The sequence below is a fragment of the Mchenga conophoros genome, linkage group LG2 (assembly GCF_057382185.1).
Source record: "Mchenga conophoros isolate Kocher_MC1m ecotype Shallow Benthic linkage group LG2, M_conophoros_male_GT1.1, whole genome shotgun sequence".
Classification (NCBI taxonomy): Eukaryota; Metazoa; Chordata; class Actinopteri; order Cichliformes; family Cichlidae; genus Mchenga; species Mchenga conophoros.
In genome coordinates this window covers 21,457,266-21,476,119 of record NC_140527.1, presented here as the reverse complement: position 1 = coordinate 21,476,119, position 18,854 = coordinate 21,457,266, and the positions used below count along the sequence as shown (strand labels likewise).

Below are 18,854 nucleotides of genomic sequence, written 5' to 3'. Positions count from 1 at the left end.
CACTATCAGTCATTGCATGGCCTCCCACAGATGCTGGAGCTCAACATTCCTTCTTTCCTGTCCTATCAAACAGGTAACAATGCATTGTTCCTGATCATCTGCTCTCACAAGGTAGCCCAAAGTTCAGGAAAAAATTAATTTACAGGTGTAACAACGATCAACTAAGTCTGTGTTTTTAAGATTAATGTTGTCATAGTGCAGTGCCAAGGTCACTGATTTGAGAAAAACCATCTACTAATTAATAAAAGTTCGAACTAAAAGACATGTGCTGACCTGATGGTGTCCATGCCGACTCTCATTAGGGGGCACCAGGGAGGCAGAAGTGGTTGTCATGGCAATAGTGGAGACTGTGGTCTGTAGGTCACCAAAGAGGCCCTGTTCACCAGAATCCATTACCTGTTAACACAGAGATTCCTCCAACAGTGAGTCAAAATTCGATCCATCGATTCCATCCATCCATCCTCCCTCCCTCTGTTGGAGGTTATGGGGTGCTGGAGTCTTTCTTTGCTAACAGTCTTTTGCAAGGTCAACGCAGAGAGACATACAATCATTCAACAACTTTATTCAGAGTTTCCACCTATGGGTGAGTAGCATAATCTAAGCCCTGGTGCATAAAATAATTTGACACACCTTTACACACTTAAACACCATCTAGATTCCATGACATCAATTATTAGAGTAGAAGAAGACATTAGAATGATATCACCATGCTGTTGCGGTTGTTGTTAATATTCTCTGTGTAGCATCATTCTTCAGGAAAGAAAGCAGCAGGAAACATTTATTTGCTAATCAGGGCATACACAACCTGAGGCATGGTAAACATCTACACATTTTGCTTTGCTGTGATTCCAATTTTAATACATTACCTGTGTTTTGCAGACATTTTAAAGGCCATCTGCCTGTTTGAATGCGCCCAAGGAAAGAGTACATCTCAGTAGAATTTTTTGGCTCCCATGCATGAAATGGACATTATTAATATAGGTATAGATCAAGATGTCTGAGTTTAAGGGTTTCTATAATGACACATGAACAAATTCACATGCTATCCAAAATGTTTTTATCACTTATAGTCGCACATGTATTGTAGACTTGCTTTTTTTATGAAATTTCTTTTCAGAGGTCATAAATCAGTCCCAGAGTGGAGGCTATACCACTGTAGAAAGATAAAGTATATCGAGAATACATGAAAAAAGACGCAGTGTACCTGACGTCTGGACAGTGTCTCTCTGCGTTTAGCGGGCATATCGTAGACCACCTGTTTCCAAAACTTAGATGACAGCTCATTGCTCTTAGGACCCCTCCACTTGATGATGGATAAAACCTGAAGAGAAGGAGACAAATTACAAAAAAAAAGATTTTGCCATTCTGGCCGGTGATAACTCTTCAGGTCACCCCATAAACTCTCCATCCTTTCATTCATCCGCTCTTTCTGTATACCTTGATGGTATGTTTAAGTGCCTCCACCTCTTGGTAGTTGATGACATTCTTCAGGTCTGCACACTCTATCATGATCACCTAGAACACGGAGAGATTTCTAAGCAGAAGACCTTCGCCAACAAAACTCTCCATATGTAATAATGCAATGTCCGGGTAGGTTCTCAGTAATCCAGGTTATGGTAGTAGTAAGAGCTTGAACACAGAAGGTGAATGAACTTCTTTAAATTTGTAAAGATATTTCACCTCTTATTCAAGCAGCTTCTTTAGTTCTAAAAACAAAAGGTGGGCAGCTCCAAGTATTTAACCCCTAGTAGAGGTCGTCTCTCAGTTATCAGCCACCTGCAATGAAGTTTTGAGATCCAGATGCTTAAACACCCAAATCATACTCAGACGACCTCAATAGGTCACATGATGGGGTGGGACAGTCCCACAGTGGTTTTATCCTTATTTTTGGCTTTAATTCATCTGATGACTCACATGATCAATAGTGGGCCAACAACCACAGCTAGCGTTTAAATACCTGGGACTCTCCACCTTAACTAAAGAAACCTCTTGTGAGGTCAAAGGTCTTCACAAACCTAAAGAAGTCTTCTTGCCTTCTTTTTTCAAACTGTTAAGAATAATAATGCAATCAAGTTGGAAAAATGTCTGTCCTCTAGATTTTTACCGTTGACCTCTGAATTCATACCTTGATCTCCCCAGTAACAAGCATGGAGTGGAGGCGTGTCTCTATCTGGAAGATGCTCCAGCCTCTTTTGGCGACAAACTCTGGCGTTAAAACGATGATCAGACGTCTGCTCTGCTCCACGCTACGAGCCAAGTCCTCAATGTAGGCTGGGAGAGACACATGGAGAGTAAGAATAATGAATAGAGAAGGGACAACTCGGCAGATGGCCCCACCCCCTCCTGAGCCTGGTTCTGCCCGAGGTTTCTTCCTGTTAAAAGGGAGTTTTTCCTTCCCACTGTCGCCAAAGTGCTTGCTCACAGGGGGTCATATGATTGTTGGGTTTTTCTCTGTATGCATTATTGTAGGGTCTACCTTACAATATAAAGGGCCTTGAGGCGACTGTTGCTGTGATTTGGCGCTGTACAAATAAAATTGAATTGAAATTGAAAAAGAAAACTTTTCCTTTCATTCTGTTATTACTAAAAAGTTTCCATGAATATCCACATGATGGTGTAATACCAAGTTTCCTGTGTCTCCAGATTTTGTTGTGAGCCAAAACAGAAGTGACAAAAAAGCAGGTTAATAAGCTTTTGCTCTTAATATTGTCAGTGCTGAACTAATCCTGTAACAGTCGTGCATTTCTTTCTCCAGAATTACTGAGAGGTTTTAATTCTTGTTGGATTACACGGAAAGCTCCAGCAGCTTTGACGAAGACAAAGCAGGAGGCAAGAAGTGAATTACCATCACAGTATGTAAGGGAAACATCTCGCACAGCAACACTTGCCCCCGCTTCCTGCATGTGTCAAGTTCATTCGTCCATACATGCCTGAGGTGAGTGACGGGCGGATATAACGGAGTGACAGAAATGCTTGTGCAAGAACTTTGGCTCTGACACAGCACGATGCAGTCAGCTCTTAAATGGGGATCAGAGTTGTGCTGAGCCACCATCGCCGGTTGTTACTTATAACTAAGTGAGGAATATGTGAAGTTGACGAGGAGAAGTGGCAGGTGATGGGATGTGGACGGTGAGTTAATATGAGGTGAAGCTACTATGCTTCAGCATTAGAGTAGCCTCCACGCCAAACCCAGTGAAAACCTGTCTTAACAAACAACCCAATTACTTTTTTGCAACAGTGTGTGTGTGTGTGTGTGTGTGTGTGTGTTTTCTTGGAACACATTGCTCATTATTTCTAAAATTTGTAGTTACAGAAAAAGTATGAAAACTTTGTGTTCATTGAACCACGGCTCCCCCCACCCCGTCTAAATACCTCTCTCTTTCTCCATCTCTGCTAACTAAATTAATGACAGACTCTCCAACAACACATTGCAATTTCACGCTCAATTTGAGGGGCACAAATAGTACAGTACATCCCCAAATTCATTCTCTTTCTTTTCTGTTTCTCTTGGTTTGCCTTTCTGCCTCTCTTTTTTTACATTTTCCCTCTCACATTAACACCTCCTTGCCTCTCTCTTGCCCTTGACTGCTTCCTGCTCCCCCATTTGTGAGGATTATGTAAATCAATTAATAAAATAACCAGTGACCCTGTACCCACTGCTTTCTGTTCCTTGTTATTTATTTCTCGCTCTCCTGTTCATTTCAGAGGGTTAAGTGGAGTGAATAATTGAATGGTGTGTTTTGGGTCGCATTGCTATGCTGCTCTTTCAGCAGCTTTGGTTACCAAAGAAAAGACTCTTGTTCAGTGTAGGCATATTTAAACCTGGAAAAAGTTACATGTTATATGCACAGGGGATATTTGTTTTTCGGATGTTTTCAGGGCAAACACAGGAAATATGACTTTTTCGTCTGCCGGGTGCGTCGGGAAGGGGCATAATTTTAGCTAAGGTCACGTAAAGTGTGGCTTTTCATTATGAACCATACTTAAGTAAACATATTTATGTATTTTAGGAGAAAATGTTAAATAATTCAAAGAGCACATATTAGCATGTGTCTTTTGTGCCACATTATACGGTTATTTCAGTCGGTGTATATTTTTTGGTTTGATGTTTTGAGGACAAGGAGACGTGGGATTTTGGTACCAAAATGCTAATACACAGGAAATGATAGCTGTATTACTTTATTTCACGCATTAGACCTCAGAGACCTCAGACATCACTAATTAGAATTAATATCCTATTTATTTAGATTTATTTATTTTTATACTACCTTTAATTGGACTGTCCAGTTTGCTTCCATACTGGTCTAGAGAGGCCTTTGCAGGATGTGCTCTTTTAGGTTTTTCTTTGAAAGCTACATATTCATTATATAAGACAAAGCAGTCAGTTTGAGGCAGTGTTAGGGACACTGCTTAATAAATACTTATTTAAAAACGTATTATTAAAATAATTAGAATGACACATTCCTCAAAGTACCACAGCAATAAAAATTATTTAGCATTAACAAACCACAGTGTACATGTTTAATGTTGATCAAAGGAGCTTGTAAAGAAAAGCGTCTGGACTTCTTTAAGTTGCTTGAAGACGTTTCACCTCTCGTCCGAGAAGCTTCTTCAGTTCTAAGGTCAAATGGTGGAGAGTCCCAGATATAAACCTAGTGGGAGTTTCCCCCCAAAGAGGGACAAAAGGACCCCCTGATGATCCTCTAATCGCCTGAGCCAAGATGTGAAACTGGGTGTGGGTCCCAATCAGCCAGAGTTTCGGGTGAGTTCATTGTGAAACCTGGCCCCACCTTATCATGCGAATTCATATCTGGGACTCTCCACCATTTGACCTTAGAACTGAAGAAGCTTCTCGGATGAGAGGTGAAACGTCTTCAAGCAACTTAAAGAAGTCCAGACGCTTTTCTTTACAAGCTCCTTTGACTACGATGACCTGGATGACTGAGAACCTTCACAGACATACGTTTAATGTTGATGTTTTTTTGAGATATCATTTGTATGAATTTGAGTGTTATATTGTTATATGTAACATTCTATGCATAAAAAAAATGTTGATAATATATTTTTAATTATCCAGATTACTTTAGGAGTCTAGGCGGAGATATAGAAGAGACATACGAACACAGACTATGATCGTAATATTTGTAACCATGTTTTTGGCCACTTGGTGAAGTCAATACTTACTCTGCTCTCCTTCTGACTTAGTGCTCAGTTTCCTTGAATGACTGAGTGAACTTTCTGGGCTAAAAATGTCTAAGGACACATATTGAACACTTCTGGTTCATATGACCCACCCAGAACTACACATTGTTCATTTTTTGTTTTCGTGCCCCACTCGCCCTCTTCCTTTGAATGTATTCACTCTCCAAACCGCAGCCTCATTTCATGCTCAACCATCTACCATTATCTAATAAAAATGCTGTCAAACCTAAAATAAGGATGTTGTCCCAGCTAGTGAACTAGTGATTAAGTGCAGAGGGGTGTATAAACACAGAGGGGAAGCCCCCAGCAGCTTAGGCCTATTCCAACGTATCTAAGGGTCGATTCGGGGTCAGCTGATGCAGCCCTAACTACAAGCTAATATAAACATATTGGACAACTTCATGCTCTCAACTTTGATGAAACGGTTTGGTGATGCCCCCTTCCTGTTCCAACAAGACTGCACAACTCTGCACAAAGGAAGGTCCATAAAGACATGGATGAGTGAGTTTGGTGTGGAAGCCTTGACTAGCCTGCACAGAGTCCCAACCTCTGTGGTCAACCAGAAAAAACACCTTTGGGATGAGACTGCGAGCCAGGCCTTCTCGTCCAACACCAGTCTGACCTCCCAAATACAATTCTGGGAGAACAATCAGATAATCCCATAAACACACTCCTAAACCTTGTGGAAAGACTTCCCAGAGGAGGTGAAGCTGTTATATCTGCAAAGGCGGGCTGACATCTAGATTAACAATGGGATATCCCTCAAGTTCATAAGAGAGGTCAGAGTGTTGGAAGTGCAAGATTGGTTTCACACATGCTACCCAAAACGACACAAATGTTTTTATGGGCTTTGCACCAGATATTATTAACAATACCTGTGTGAGCACCACATCCTGGTTTGATGACAGTCACATCTTTGCTACAAAAGACGTCAGTTGTATTTAGTGCCATGTTACCACATTGTTTGAGGTGTCTATATCTATATCTCTATATATCTATCTCTATAAATATAGAGAGATATATATATTGTTGTGGAAATTTTCCACTTAAATAAAGCCTGCAAATGAGCGGTGAGCGGTATCTAACATTCTTTAATCCAAACACACAAAGACAGCAGACAATCAAGCCTGATGGAGCCCCTGCATGTCCGCGGGACAGACGGTCAGCAGAGTTCTCTGAGTCTAGCATGGCTCTCAGTTAAATACCTTCTTCAGGAACAAAAGGCAGTACACAGCTGTTTCACACCTTAAGGTTCACACTCCCTTGCTACTTCCCAGAGTCCTCGAAGAGACAAAAGACTCTGGTCTGCTTCCCCCAACTTCCTTACTACACCCCCACCATTTGTCTTACTGTATGGGTGTCAGACATGTTAAAATCCAGTGGCACCAAGGCATTATACAATAAAATAATGTGATTAATACATAAGTAAAAGAAATTCCTATACATATCTCTCTCTCTCTCTCTCTATGTGTATATATATATATATATAAAAAAAACACCCAGCACGCCCCTGCGGGCGGTTTATCCTTCAAGCTCGGGTCCTCTACCAGAGGCCTGGGAGCTTGAGGGTCCTGCGCAGTATCTTAGCTGTTCCCAGGACTGCGCTCTTCTGGACAGAGATCTCCGATGTTATTCCCGGGATCTGCTGGAGCCACTCGCCTAGCTTGGGAGTCACCGCACCTAGTGCTCCGATTACCACGGGGACCACCGTTACCTTCACCCTCCACATCCTCTCGAGCTCTTCTCTGAGCCCTTGGTATTTCTCCAGCTTCTCGTGTTCCTTCTTCCTGATATTGCTGTCATTCGGAACCGCTACATATATATATATATATATATATATATATATATATATATATATATATATATATATATATATATACACACACACATATACACAGAGATGGGCAGTAACGCGTTACTTGTAATCTGATTACTTTTTTCAAGTAACGAGTAAAGTAAGGGATTACTATTGCAAAAACGGTAATTGGTTTACCGTTACTTTCCCGTAGGAACGCTGCGTTACTGCGTTACTAAAACCGTGATTTTTTTGCGAGAATGTCTCACGACAGTGACGTAAGCGAGTGCGCCGTTAGTGACAACAGCTGTGTGCAGATCAACAATGGATCATATATCGAGTGTGGGAGAGAGTATGAGCGTGCAGCGTTTAAAGCGTGGAAGTACTGACCTTACTTTGAGTTTGATTCCATAAAAAGTGACAAAAACATTAGCGTCCATTGTGCGTGGGAAGAAAACTTCTTTTTACAGCGAAAAAAACCCCTAAACTTCCAAACAAGCACCGAGTGCGCAACGACGTAATGGGAAACTCACAGAGAAACTCGCGGATTCTTCAACTGACCGCAGCACACCTGCACCAGGGTAAACCTCCGCCTACGCCAGTCCTGCTTTACAGGTGAAAACAGAGCAAAAGGACCGCTAGTCTTTGACTTTATTTATTTTCTGCTGTGTTTTACTTGCATCTATTTGAAAGAGTGAGTGTAAACACAAAAAATATTTTATTTTATGTGCTGGAATGTGCAGAAAATAGCTTTAAATGTTAAACTAATTCATTCAAGTCAGAGAATGTTGCATATAATTAAATTTTTGCTTGATGCATAAAGTTAAAAGATTAAAACTGACAAAACAAGTTAAAAAAAGAGACTTTTCCATTTGATTACATTTTGTATGATGGATTATGCAGAAAAAGTAGAATTGGGCTGAAAGATCTATCCTTTATCACCTATTCAGGTTGTAAATCGTGTTTTTAAAAAGTAACTAAGTAACTAATTAATTACTTTTGAAAATAAGTAATCAGTAAAGTAACGGGATTACTTTTTTGGGGAAGTAATCAGTAATCAGTTACTGATTACTTTTTTCAAGTAACTTGACCAACACTGTGTGTATGTATATATATATATATTAGGGGTGCAACGATATTCGTATCGATATTGAACCGTTCGATACAGTGCTTTCGGTTCGGTACGCATATGTATTGAACAATACAACATTTGTAATTTATTTTATCAATTTTCCTTCTGAAGATGCTGTCTGTGTTGAGCGCTCAGTGAATCTGTGTTCGACTACTCCGCCTAGGCTGCACTGTCGAGCGCAGATCCACTGAGCGCTCAACACAGACAGCATAGTCAGAAGGAAGAGCGCAGGGCAAGCTAGCGAGACAGAAGTTAAGCTCTCCTTGCAACAGGCAAATTGAACCTCATTCAGATCTGGCGTTTGGAATTATTTTGGTTTTCATGTGACGTATGACCCTGAAGGTAAGCGAGTCATGGACTAAAGTAAAACAGTATGTTGGATGTGCCACGCAATGCTCAATTACATGGGTGTGAACTAGTGTGTTAGCGCAGTTAGCTCGTTAACGTGTTGGCCGTCTAGCCCCATGCACGGAGCGATCGGCGGTAGCTCGTTAACGGAGATTTGCTGTGTTGTGGCGTTAAGGTCATTTCAACGAGATTAACCTGAAAGCACTAGTGGGAACACGACGAATATGACTGCACATTTACGCCGACATCATCCTAGTGCAAAGACAAGTGGAAGCAGACAAAAAAAAGCAAGCATGCTACTAACTTTAGCCGAGTCATTTAGACAGCTGTTAGCACATGATTCTCCTTATGCTGCTGAGAATATAGCCCAGAAGAAGCGGATAGTATAGCTTTTATTTTGGAAAGAGGCATTTCTCTGTAATAAACTCTCTTTTCCAAAGATGAGTGATTCCTCAATCAGATACAGGGCTTGCAATATCGCTAGCCCGACGTCCCGGAGCTAGCGATTTTTTCAGTCAGGCTACCAAAATCTATCTCTTCCCTGCCCGTCGGGCTATTGTAGGAAAAATATATGTCAATGCTTTTGCATTCTTTCAGAAATGTAGCTGGGTAATTATGTCATTGGCATCGGTGAGCCACTGTCAATATGTGACATATTGAAGTCGCGTTTGAATTTGCGCTTGTTTTTTTGCTTTCACTTTGCAATCGTGCGAACTGTGTATAGAGAGCGACAGCACTGATCTGTGAGTGATGATAATTTGTGCACCAATTCCTCTGACATTGTCTTATTAATCGTTAGCTTACTATGCAAACATGACAAGTGAAATCTCCCGCAGCAAGCTTAAACATGTGAGAGGTTGATCGCGCAGAGAATCGCTGAGCTTATGTGAGTCCGTGTGTAAAAGTAGCAGTATATATATTTTAGTTCTGCTGAGCCAAATAAGACAGGTCGGGGTGAAGAAGTGACAGCCAAAGAAAAGCTTACCACAAAACGGAGAAGTTATGACAAATCAGACTATAAGGCAAAAAGAAAGTGCAGCTTTATGGTTTCATGGACAAAAGAATTTTTGTGGCTGCAATATGATGAGCTAAATAACCAGGGCTGCACATAAGTGGTCCGCAGGTGCGCATTCGCTGTCAAAATAAAAAACACGCACAAGGGTTAGGGTTAAATTTAAAAACTGTACTTTTGAGTTAAAATATATATTTATAATTTTAATAAATGACAAATTAAAAAGGCATGAACATTTTTTTGTATCGAAAAAATATCAAACCGTGACACCAAAGTATCGAACCGAACCGAACCGTGAATTTTGTGTATCGTTGCACCCCTAATATATATATATATATATATATATATATTTGTATATATAAATACAGTATATGTGTGTTTGTGAATGTGCCAGGTTTGACCAGCATATTTTCCCCTCCAGTTGGACAGAGTGACACAGGAGCCAAGAAATGATGACAAATTGTGAGAGGGTACAAGCATGCATGCACGTGTGTGCGTACGTGTGTGTTTGTGAACAAATAAATGAAATTGTGGTAAGGCATGTGGTACATGTGGCGTACATCTGAGAGCTGACATAGATACGTGTGTGGCTGTAAGTGTGTTATGATGAAGATCCACATATGTTCTTATTTATTCTGACAGAGAGATGAATTCTGGGTAGCGGGGATTGGAGTTACACAGAGAGAGAGTGTGTGTGTGCATGTGTGTAGGTAGATACACAGATTTATACTTACTACTGCTGGGTATTAAATCTCTGTCTGGTATAAACAGCTTGTATCCATAATGTTTCTCCAAAACATCCGGCAAGATCTCCAAAGCAAATGTTTCCTCGTCGCTGCTCGTCCTGCTGGGAGAGGGAATAACAAACATGGCTCCAAATTCAAAATCAGATAACAGACAAATCAATCAGCGAATGCACTTAACTACAAACGCCTGCACACAGGTGGAAAATTAGAGGGGAACCCATCGTAAAGATGTGGGCTGCCCTGCTCTGTTAAACTCCACAGGAGAGATGGAGCACTACATTCCAGAAGATATTCCCTCATTTGATGTGCAGACGAGCACGTGTTGCATCTTCGTAGCTGATCTTGTGAGTACAAAGACTGTAGCACGTGATTACATCATTTTCTTCTCAGCATGCAGATCACTGCATTGTCATCCAGGAAGGAGCCACTTCCATCAGGACAGAGATGTTTAATCAGAGTGTAAAGGTGAACGCTTTGAGCAAATTTGTATTGATTCACGGTGAGCCTTCCTTCTGAGGTGACAAGTAAACTGAAGCTATGCCAACAGAATGCTTTCCTCAAAGTAACGGAGCCTCTCAATCCCCTCACTGTAGGGCTGTCAGGTTTAGTTTTTTGCATTTAATTTGGTCAATATCAAACATCTGCACATTTTATGAATTTATTTATTCATTTTTTGATTTTTAACATGACCAGGCTTACTGCTAACAATACAACAAGTAGTATTTTAATAAACATGTCTGTAGCCCAGACAAAATTTTGGCTAGCAAGTCCTTTTCATGTGGCTGCCACGCTTCGATATAAAAGGGAGGTTTGTCTAAACCGTTTCAACCACAGAAGCAAAGAACTATGCTCACAGGAAGTGTGTGTGTATATATATATATATATATATATATATATATATATATATATATATATATATGAAAGCTAGTTTGAGCCACCATGGCATCATCTAGGGGTTACTGAAGCCTTACCTGTGGCTTTTTCTTAGCTTTTTGAAACCAGAGAGGAAAGATATGACTGAGAAATTGAGGACAGCTTATATGACAACAGTTCATCATCATCTTTGACTCCAAAAGAGAACATAATTTATGAAATGAATGTAATGTTTTAAATATGACTTATACAAAGGCACTGAGCCCATGAACTCCTCAGCAAAGGTAATCCCTTTGTTATGCGTCTTTTCACAGATCCCCCTGCAGGATAAAGGCGCTATTGCATCAGCTTCGCTTTCTCTATGTATCTCTACATCAGAGACAATCAGAGCTTTTCTGCAGGTCAAAGGGGGCAATGCTGATTTGATTTCAAGTATTTTGTGTTTGCTGCTATTTGAAGGAACTGAACATGATATTTGTTTCATTTGTATCAATCCTCACTTTAAGTTTAGCGCCTAATCTGTTTACACAGCACTGCACAAAAACATCCAAGAAACCTGACCTGCCCAATGAGTCGAGGTCCACTTTAGTATAGGACAGATAGGCATCATACTCCTTATTATCTGTGGAGAGAGACAGAGAGAGCATGGGACAGTAAATAAGAGTATTTGGAAGATTTGACAAATCAATCAACAAGGCTTCCCCGTCTTTCTGTGAGTACAGTGCTTCATACAGTATATATATGTTAGCAGTTTCTGTGTAATTATTGCACTAAAAGACAGCAGACAGCTCCTGATCATCAATACATGTAGACTTGATGAGAAAACCGTAATTCATGTTTTGGACTTGTGAATGCACGGCTAAGAAAATCCAGCTGCTTTAGGACCTAAACTTGAAATCAATACTTTAAATCAATACTACAAACTCACATCTTTATAATTTTCCTTTTGGCCGTTTCGCTGTTTTGTTCGGGGAGTGATCTTGCATTGCTTTGTCAGTGTAACTTTTTAAAAGTGCTGCACAAGTAGCTCCTTATTCCATCAATAGATGAAAAAAAGAAAAACACATTTTCATTTACTCTGCTGTTGTTTCTATTAATTGCCTTCTTTGACTTCACTACAGGCTTGTGCATCTTATGTGCTGTACAGTGTTGTACTGTGAGACTCATCCTGCAGTCTGTGTTATGCTATGTGTAGAAGCCCTACAGGAAAATCCTACTTCAATAGCATAATTCCTTTGCTTTACTTTGTTTCATTCGCAGCAACAGTCTAACTCTCATTTTGCGCCATGTTTGTAGTTCTCTGATCTTCCTATCAATGCTGATACCGCTCAGCGCTCTGATACCTGTCTGACCCCTTCTGCAGTGTGCTGAAGAAAAAGGGAGCACTCAAAATAGCTTACCATCTTCAGTTTCATCACTCCCAAAGTGTCTCCTGTAGCAGAGCATGATCTCCAGGTTGTAACATTTATAAAGTGCGGTTAGGACTCCCAGCAGCAGCAATATGACCCCGAGGCCTCCAGCTAACTCCAGACGGTACATATCTGCCAGAGATACACAGCAACAAATTTATATCAGTGATCAGTCTGCTTGGAGGAATACTAACTGATGTAAGAACAAAATTCCCCCCCAATAACTCAGAGCTTTTCAAAACATATTTAGATAATGCTTTTTTTTAAATAAACTGCTCACATCTGACTGCTTTGACAACAATCTTACTTCAATTATCTTCAGATTGGCACATTTTTCCAAATCGGCAGTGAAGCTGGAAACTCATTCACTCACACAAAATACACAAACACACACAAACATGCAGAATGCTGATATCAGCTTTTCATTTGAATGTGTTTTTTGATAACTCGCAGCTGCATTTAGAGGCGTTATTAACGGCCTGCAAAAAAAAAAGCGCAGAAAACCACACCAATGAAGCCCAGAAAAAGACAAATGCACACAGAAACACACTGGACCAGATGCGCTAACATGAGAGTCACAAAATCATCTGGCGGTCTATTTAATTAGAAGCTAATAAATTAACAAAGACCCTACAATAGAGAGAAAACTCCAACAATCAGATGACCCCTCGACGAGCAAGCACTTGGCCACAGTGGGAAGGAAAAACTCCCTTTTAACAGGAAGTAACCTCTAGCAGAACCAGGTACAGGGAGGGGCGGGGCCATCTGCTGCCACTGGTTGGTGTTGAAGGTAGGGCAAGGTTGTTGATATCTCTGGCTTTACATTTCTCAAAACAGAGTCGTCTACAGCACTTCAGTAGCTCATTCAATGCATTCATGCAGCTGTGGTAGGGACGAGGTAGACACATGCAGATGTTAACACTTATGTTAGCAGACAGACGTCAGCCTTTGAGTTTTATTTAATGCAGAAGTCCTTGCATTGGGTCAAAGTTAAGACTTTCACAACAATGACTTCCCCAGTTGAGTGGCACATTCTCTAAGCACTCAGTCTTTGACTTTTGGCAGGTTCATAGTGAATTATCATGTAACCACTTTACATCCACCCAGTGTTCCCAGCAACAGATGAAAAGTTGTGAAGCATTTTGCTCTTTGGAAATGGTATAAAAGCTGTGTGCAGCATGTAGTGATTCAAATATGGCTACTTTCAGGTGATGGAGATGTTAGCTACTACAATCCACTGTGTATAAACTTACATAGAAGTAGGAACTACTGCTGCTGCTTTCGTAGTTGTAGCTTAAAATAGTTTTTTTTTCACAACATGCATCGACTAGAGAAGCTTTTTTTCAGAAGGTCTTTTTCCTTTTTAGCTTTTATTTGCAGTTTGCTTACTTAAACCTGCTTGGTTATGTTTAAGAAAAGGTCGAGCTTTCCAAACACATGAACCACATTTGACAGTCTGACAGTGAAGGAAAAATATTGAATTTGTGAACGGCAAACTAAAAACATGTTTTCAGATAAAGATTTTCCCTTGTTTAAGAGTAAAGGCTCACAAGGCTAGAGAGACAATAATTCCACCTTTGGTACACACGAGAGAACACTTGCACTTCCACACTTTTGCAGGTTTGATAGTTGTAAGTAGTCATCAGTGCACGTTTTACAGTTTGCGTGCATGTTTTCACTGGTTGCAGTTAGTTAATTTTTTAGGGTCACCATATTGAACATGCAGTAATGCTGTGTTTCACCAAACTGCAGACTACAAAGTAAGTCCACCACTCAGATAAAGAGAAACAGGTGAAATTACAGCAGCGCGTCGGGCACACACCTGTGTGAGCTGAGACTGTGTTGTGTGAATGGATGTTAGTACTATCAAGGCAATATGAGTGCATGGAAGATTAATGGAACACGGCTGGTGAATGACACCATGGGAAATATGATCCATTAGTGTACCTGCCACACACACACACACACACACACACACACACACACACACACACACACACACACAGTTATTTGGATGGATTTATCAAGTCATGGTGAGGAATAGCACACACTATAGTAGAGGGTAAGTGAGTCCATTGTTAAAATTCAACATAAAGTACATTAACAATTGCACCCAATAATAACTGCAGTACACGTAGTTTTGTCTGAACTAAACTAAAGTCCCTAATTAATATTTTCTGGTGTCTCTCAGTAAGCGGCTCTCGGTTTTGACGATACAGTATTAGTCTGTCATTATAACTATTAAGCTAACATATCAGACACTGCCTGGCGACACAACACTACCTGTTTTTCCAAACTGTCAGATATAATTGGCTAAATGAAGAACAACACGACCCTGTGATCATATCTGTGATGCACATGCTCGACGTTTTATTCTTAACAACTCTACAACAAGAATATTTAAACAGAACATTTAACAGTTAATATGTTGTCGTCTTTGTCTTCTTCTCTGACCTTTTTGTGTTTGGGTTAATACAGTAATCAGGATATTAAACACAAACACAAACTAGGGACAAACTAGGGATAAACTAGCGTCGGTTGTTTCTGCACATAATATAAAACTTATCAAAAGAACCAATTTTAAATAGTATCTTTAGGCTGTTGCAAAAACCCAACTTTTGTTCAGCTGAATCTATAAAAAATATTGATGGTTTGACAAACCAGAGAGTTAAGTTAACAGATATAAAACAAAATCTTTTCACAAGCAACACGATTCCCAAAGAGCTCTCAGCTCTGGCACATCTCGACATGATGTGCAGTCAAAAAAATGAGGAAACTGGACAAGAGGAGGACAAAAGAAGATGTGGCAGGTCTGAAAAGCTATCCACAGCAGACAGACAGCATGCGAATGTCATGTTCTTAAAAAACAGGAAGAAATCCAGCAAAAACCTGACACAGGACCTGAGAGATGCATCTGACCCTTTAGCTGATCCATCTACTGTTCACTGAAGCTTCATCAGCAATGGTCTCAGTGGATGGGTGGCTGTCAAGGAGCGCTTCTTCAGGAAGGGAAACAGGGAGGAAACTCTGAGGCTGACTTACACAAGAACTGGACTGAAAATCAGACAGTAGGTATAATGTAGTGATGACTCCAAATGGGGGAATTTTTGATTAAAATGATTATGAGTACCGTATTTCCTGGACTACAAAGCGCACCTGAATATTAGCCGCACAAGCTAAAATCAGGGGAAAATCCTGTTTTGTACATACATTAGCCGCACCTGACTAATAGCCGCAGGTGTTTCAATGTTGACTTATCATATGTAAGAGAATATGCACAAAGGGAATTGTCAGGAAAGAGATGGCTGTTTGGAGACACACCCCTTTTATTAATATTTTGAAAAACAAGTTATGGGTACATATTTGCACATGTGCTGTGCTTCATAAATGAGTAAAAAAAGTAGTACATAACAGTAACCTATAGCACACCAGAAAAATAGATTCAGACTACCTTTTAGGCTCAGGTGCAGTGACACGGCTTTAACAAGAAGAAAAGTCAGTCATTCACCACCATCTTTCTCATCTTCCTGCGCACTAAAACCACCAAAGTCCTCTTCTCCAATGTCGGAAACGAACAGGTTCAGGATGGCTTCGTCATCCACTCTCCGCTTCTCTCCTTCGTTGTCACTTTCAAAACCAAACAAATCCTCATTGTCAGTGTCAGAGTCGAACACCCTCTGAAGGGCCGTGGCGGTGTCCTCCTCTTCATCATGCAGCAGTCCAGCCCTTCAAAATCCGTTGGTGATCGTGGATGTTTTCACACTTTTCCACGCTGTCAGATTCCACCGGTGGAGTTGAGCATAACTTGCTTTTCGCAAGTTTATCGCCGCTCGTCATCCACGCCTCCCACTGAACGCGTAGCGCTACTTTGAAGTTTGTTTTTCGCGCTACTTCGTACGGCACTACGTTGCCTGGCGGACAACAGGCGTAGTGCCGTACAACAGCGGAACAAACAAAACAAATCGTCTTACGATATCACAAAAATCATGGACAATCTATAGAAAAGCCGCACCTGACTAAAAGCCGCAGGGTTCAAAGCTGGTGCAAAAAGTAGCGGCTTATAGCCCGACAATTACGGTATGTATGGAGATCAGGAAAGATGTACACCAGTGAATGCCTACAGCCATGGTGGAGACTGCCTTTGTCTTTCGGGCTGTATCTCAGTAAGTGGTGTTGGGGAGCTTCTTAAAACTGATGCAATTATGAATGCAGAAAAATACTGTCAGATTTTGATCCACCATGCAATGACACCAGCTTCATTTTTTCAACATGACAGTGATCCATACAGTAAAAGCATAACTGGACAGAGAAACAGACCATGGAGCACTGTCACTCATGGATCGGCCTCCACAGAGCCCGGATCTCAACATGATTGAAGCAGTGTGGGATCCTTTGGACAGGGAACAGAGCAAAAAGCAGAAACATCCAAAGAAGAGCTTTGAATGTCCTTCAAGAAGCCTGGAGAATGATTCCTGAAGACTATCTAAGACTTAAGCTTGTTAGAACTGTCTCTGTGTTTGCACATGTTTTAATAACCTTAGTAAGACCTTTACAGGGTACTGTACTATTGTGCCTTTTGTAAACAATAGAGTAGTACATTTTTCTTAGTTATGTGATCAGAAATTGAGAACTTGATAAAAATCCTTGACTGTAATAAAAACACACTGAGGTCATTTATAATAGAAATGGAAGCAATGTGGGATCATGATAATGCAAAGATAAAGTGCCACGAGCAAAATGTACTTCATCAGTAAGTCGTCTAAACTTTCTACTTAATGTTCAATAAGATCTGTGTGACCCTGCAGGATGCATTCCTGTGCTGAACATCTGGGATACTGTATAATACTGACATGATTAAAATGTCAAGAAATAGCAGCGCTTGAGAATTTTCAAGAAGAAATAATAATTGTATAAAAAAAATACAACGTTCAAGATCTGTTGATTTCAGTTGTAAGCAGTGTCTTTGCAGGAAACCCTGGAAGCTTAATATAACCACACAATATCACATTTAACCCTTTCATGCATGAATTATGACAACCTCAATCAGGATGTTTTTCTTAAACATAAGAGGTTTTTTTACATGTCCACTGGCTGACCAGTGGGTGGCAGGTATGGAGTGACGCATCAGTGTCCAAGGTAGTGTTTTATGAGCAAGTATCCCATCAACACTGACCCCAATACAAGAAAACAGCCTTTGAATAGCTGTCCACTGTAGTGACCACTATGCTGAAAGGGTTAAAACTCTTATTAAGAGCATAAAATGAGAGCGCCTGTTTGTAGATGCTTTCTACACTGATTTGTAAGATGCATTAATCTTTAATGAATTTAATGTTATTTTGCATATAATTGTGATGCCTTTTTAGTCAAATTTACTAAACATGTCATCCTAGATGTGTTAATAATTTGCATAATTTCCCAGATTTCGAATAACTCTTTGCAAATGTTCGTTTGGATTCAGACGTTAAATTCCAGCTTTGGCAGTTCTGTATTTTCCTCACTAGCTGTAACTGGAATGTATTTATCGCACGATTTTCAGTTCTTTTTTCAATTTGAGTTCTTTTGCTTTCTTGATTTTATGGCCAAGTCATGCTTTTTTGCAATTGCATGACAAAATAAAGGCTATTTTTAAGGATAAATTTATAAAACACAAGATCTGCTCTGAAATATTGTTGACATACTGGTGCAGTTCATCTCTAAAGTCTTCCACCATGCAGCTTTGTTTTTATTCACCACTACAGTTAATAAACCAGCTGAAGTTACCACATTTCACCAGTAGACGTCTCTCTAACCCTTCTGCTCCCATCAGCCAAACACTACCTTCACTAGATACGCCTAACAGCAGACAGAGCAGGGACAGCAGTGAGTGGGGGACGGAGTAGAGGGGTGGTGGTCTAAGAGCGGGAAGAAAAATAGTGAAATTCCAGTAATTGCCAAATATTTGCTCTACAGTAAAGTTAACTCACATTGCTTCATTGTAATGAGTCACATTTAGAAATCTCTGCTTCTGTCTCCTGCCTTCATCCATATCTATCCCTATCTCCTCGCTCTGTATTCCTCTCTCAGTTTGCACCCCCCACACCCACTCTGTCACCACTGGCTCCCCTTCATCTATCTTTCTCAGATATTTTCCATTAGTAATGAGTCACTTGCTGCCGTCTCCTGATATCAGCACACAGGAAAATGGGTGCAGAATTTTGAAGTTGGATTTTTAAGCATGCTTTTTACTTATTAGGCATAAAAAGAATTGGGAATTGTAATGGTGACAGTGTCTGCATGTAAAGGAAAGAATATGATAAAAGATTTTCTTTTTTTAACATAAGTTTTCAGACTCTCGTTC

The 18,854-nt window shown here is 40.3% G+C and overlaps 1 protein-coding gene across 1 annotated transcript in view; it reads right to left on the bottom strand.

Moving 5' to 3' along the window:
- il1rapl2 (interleukin 1 receptor accessory protein-like 2) overlaps positions 1 to 18,854 on the bottom strand; it is a 420,712-nt gene that overhangs the window by 3,684 nt on the left and 398,174 nt on the right. The window contains exons 10-16 of the mRNA XM_085287845.1: positions 12,509 to 12,649; positions 11,670 to 11,730; positions 10,224 to 10,336; positions 2,126 to 2,271; positions 1,438 to 1,515; positions 1,205 to 1,321; positions 274 to 396 (exon numbers count right to left, since the gene is read on the bottom strand). Coding sequence (XP_085143971.1) covers positions 274 to 396; positions 1,205 to 1,321; positions 1,438 to 1,515; positions 2,126 to 2,271; positions 10,224 to 10,336; positions 11,670 to 11,730; positions 12,509 to 12,649 — 779 coding nt within the window. The remainder of the gene's footprint in view (positions 1 to 273; positions 397 to 1,204; positions 1,322 to 1,437; positions 1,516 to 2,125; positions 2,272 to 10,223; positions 10,337 to 11,669; positions 11,731 to 12,508; positions 12,650 to 18,854) is intronic.